General features: G+C 44.1%; 1 protein-coding gene across 1 annotated transcript in view; it reads left to right on the forward strand.

Annotated features, from left to right (window-relative positions):
* The first annotated feature begins 2,603 nt into the window (after window positions 1-2,603).
* Window positions 2,604-2,873, forward strand: part of LOC102859601 (nuclear receptor corepressor 1-like) — a 39,278-nt gene continuing 39,008 nt past the window's right edge. The window contains exons 1-2 of the mRNA XM_006894369.1: window positions 2,604-2,671; window positions 2,737-2,862. Of these exons, the coding sequence (XP_006894431.1) occupies window positions 2,604-2,671; window positions 2,737-2,862 (194 nt within the window). The remainder of the gene's footprint in view (window positions 2,672-2,736; window positions 2,863-2,873) is intronic.

Consider the following 2,873-nt stretch of genomic DNA (forward strand, 5'->3'; position numbering starts at 1 on the left):
AATACTCTATTTTTTTTAATTGGAATCTCTACGAAAACTGTAGTTAGTAAAAGTGTATTTAGCCTAGTTAAACATTTTAACATAAATCCAATTAAAGGCAGATGCCTTTAAGAAGGTAAAATAAGAAAGAAAAATGTAAGCCGTTTATATTACCTCAAAGGCTGAAAATCAGTTCAACAGTAAGATACAAAACCAGAAGTAAATTGTTATTTCTTTTTCTAAATCTCAGATACAGAAGGCAAGTTAAACAAACTCTGTAGTTTATGGCACTATGACTTTCTGGTTTCTTTGTTTTGTTTATAGAATAAAATAATTTATGGTTTTAGCTAAATCAGTACTTTCCCTGAAATTTGCACATTAATAACATTAAGACATGCATACTTAAAATCACATTCACAGAAATGAAAGAGTAAGCAATGAAATTCAGCTCGTATTATGCATAAAAGTGATGATCAGAATAATTTCCCAAGAAATGGTTACTTCTAATCTCTGAAAATACAGATTTATCTTCAAAGTTACTAAAAACATCAATAGTAAATAAAACAAGCACTTCATAAGATGTGCTCGTCAAGCCTCTGAATATTCTTAATGATTTTAGCAAGTTAATCGTTCTGCACTTCAATATATATCACGTTAGATTCCTAAGAAACCCAAATGGAATAATTGTTTATTAACAACTTTAAATTTTTTGTAAATACTAGATTTTTTTGTTCAAGATTAAAAATACTTTTTCTATATATTCTAAGTAAATTTTAAAACAAAAACTTACCAATACTAACAGTTAAACCTCAAAAAAATTTGTTACAGGCCTTCTTTGGCCCTTGGTAAAACTCATATTATCTGATTTTAAACATATAATTATTACATTTACTTATCTAATTTTCCCTATCAAAAGCAGACTACCCATCAACCTGCTGCTTCATGACTGACTCACAGCAACAACACAGAACTGCACCCCCAAAGAGTTTCCAAGGTTGAAATCTGTATAAAGCAGAATCTACAGATCTTTTCTCTGATGGGAGTTGTGAGTGATTTTCAGTAACTTCTCAATGATTGTTCACGGAGGGCTCCCAAAAGAGATTAAAACCTATGAACTGGGTGGAGGCTTATGTGTAAGATTTTTTTTTGGGGGGGGGGGGGGCACCAAACAATCCACCACGTATGAGAAACAACTGACAGTAAAAGAGGTCACTGGAAAACATTGCATTTTAGAACAAATCATAAACTAATGGCTCTTCATAATGCTCACACCAAATCAATAAGGGTTGAGTAACAAAAAGCAAATATTCTCAAGTTGGAAATGGATTAAAAAAATTAAGAATTTCCTTCATTATGCTTCAATATATTTTAACTCTCAGTAAGGTAAAGTTCGAACTCTGCTGGCCTAGTGGTTAAGAAGCTGAGCTGCAATCTGGAAGGCAAGCCTTTGAAGCCACCAACTGTTTTGGGGAGGACAGGTAATCTCCTCCAGTGCCTCTGAAAACGCGCCGGAGAGTCTGCTCTGGGTCGGTTCCGACTCTTCGGTACACAACATCAAGGTAAAGTTCGTTTAAGTAGAACATCTCATTCTTTCTCATGGTGCCAGGTAAATGAGATACTGTTATGACCGCCGAGGCTGCAAAACTGGAAAGGATTGGTTTTCTCAGGACCAACAATGAGCTCAGGTTTCATGCTAACGGAGTCAACGAAAGGAGGAAAAAAAAGAGTTCTGTTTATTAGAGGGCACAGACACTACAGTCCACTGCAAGACATACCCATACAAAAATACCTAATAACTCAAGAGTTCTCCAGGGTTTTCGTCGGGCCATCAACCCACTCCACTACTGCTAATTTAGTCAAACAAGAGACATTGTTGCCGTTTGCTTCCCAGTAAAGACCAAGGCCCAAATTCAACTCCATTTAGTCAATTCCTACATAACCTATGTTTCATTCATCCCCCAAAGTTATGTGTGCCAAAATTTCCACAAAAGGCTTTCCACAAAAACATTTCAAAAGGTCATAAATCCACACGTTTCAACAGTACACATATGTGGCTTCATCAGACCGTGCTCATCAGACAGCTCATCCTAAAGCACTTAGTAACTTCGATCCCTCCTTTCTTCAAGTAGAAAGCTCTCCTCAAGCAGCCCGCTCTTCGCCCTGGGAACGTGCAGCTCCACGAGGTTACACGCACCCGCTCGGTGTGTGTCTGGCTGCCAGGCTCCATCTGCAGCAGGCGCCCCAGCTCCGCTCACCCCGACGTGCGGAGCTGCACATCCCGCACCTGGCGCACGCCTCTCCGAGGAGGCCAGCGGGGTTTGCGGCCGAGATCCCGAGCGCTAAAGATCTCATTGTTGGAAACTGGAGGGGGGGAGGGGGAATTACAGAGGAAGACACACCCCTCGGGGAGAGGAAGGGCTAACTTCGCCCGTCCAAAACTGTGTGCTCCACTGATTTCATTTTTTTTTTTTTTAAACTCTCCCCTCCTTATGCTTTCCCAGCCCCCACCACGACCTCCAGGGCGGCGGGAGGGGGCGCCAGGGTAGCGGCAAGGGCCGGAACGCCGTTTATCCTCGGTCTCCAGAGGGAGCGGAGAGGGCTGGAATTCCAGCATGGCGTAAAGCATGGCCCTGCTCCGGCCCAGGAACGCCGCCGAAGACACGCTCCCCTCCGTCCACCGGCCCAGGAGGCGGTAATCCGCCTTCCCTCCCGTGGGCCCTCAGGCCTGGCTAAAAATAGGTGCCTCGGTCACCCCAGGGCCCTCTCCCGCCGACCTCGCCCTCGGGAGCCGTCCCCGGGGGAGTCCACGGCCGCGCTCGGAACGCCGCGGGGGAGCCCGGGTCGGGCCCCCGCGGGGCGGCCGAGGCCCCAGCCGGCTCCCGGGTCCCGATCGC

The sequence above is a fragment of the Elephantulus edwardii genome, unplaced genomic scaffold (genome assembly GCF_000299155.1).
Source record: "Elephantulus edwardii isolate Elephantulus edwardi_28Jun2011 unplaced genomic scaffold, EleEdw1.0 scaffold00140, whole genome shotgun sequence".
Lineage (NCBI taxonomy): Eukaryota > Metazoa > Chordata > Mammalia > Macroscelidea > Macroscelididae > Elephantulus > Elephantulus edwardii.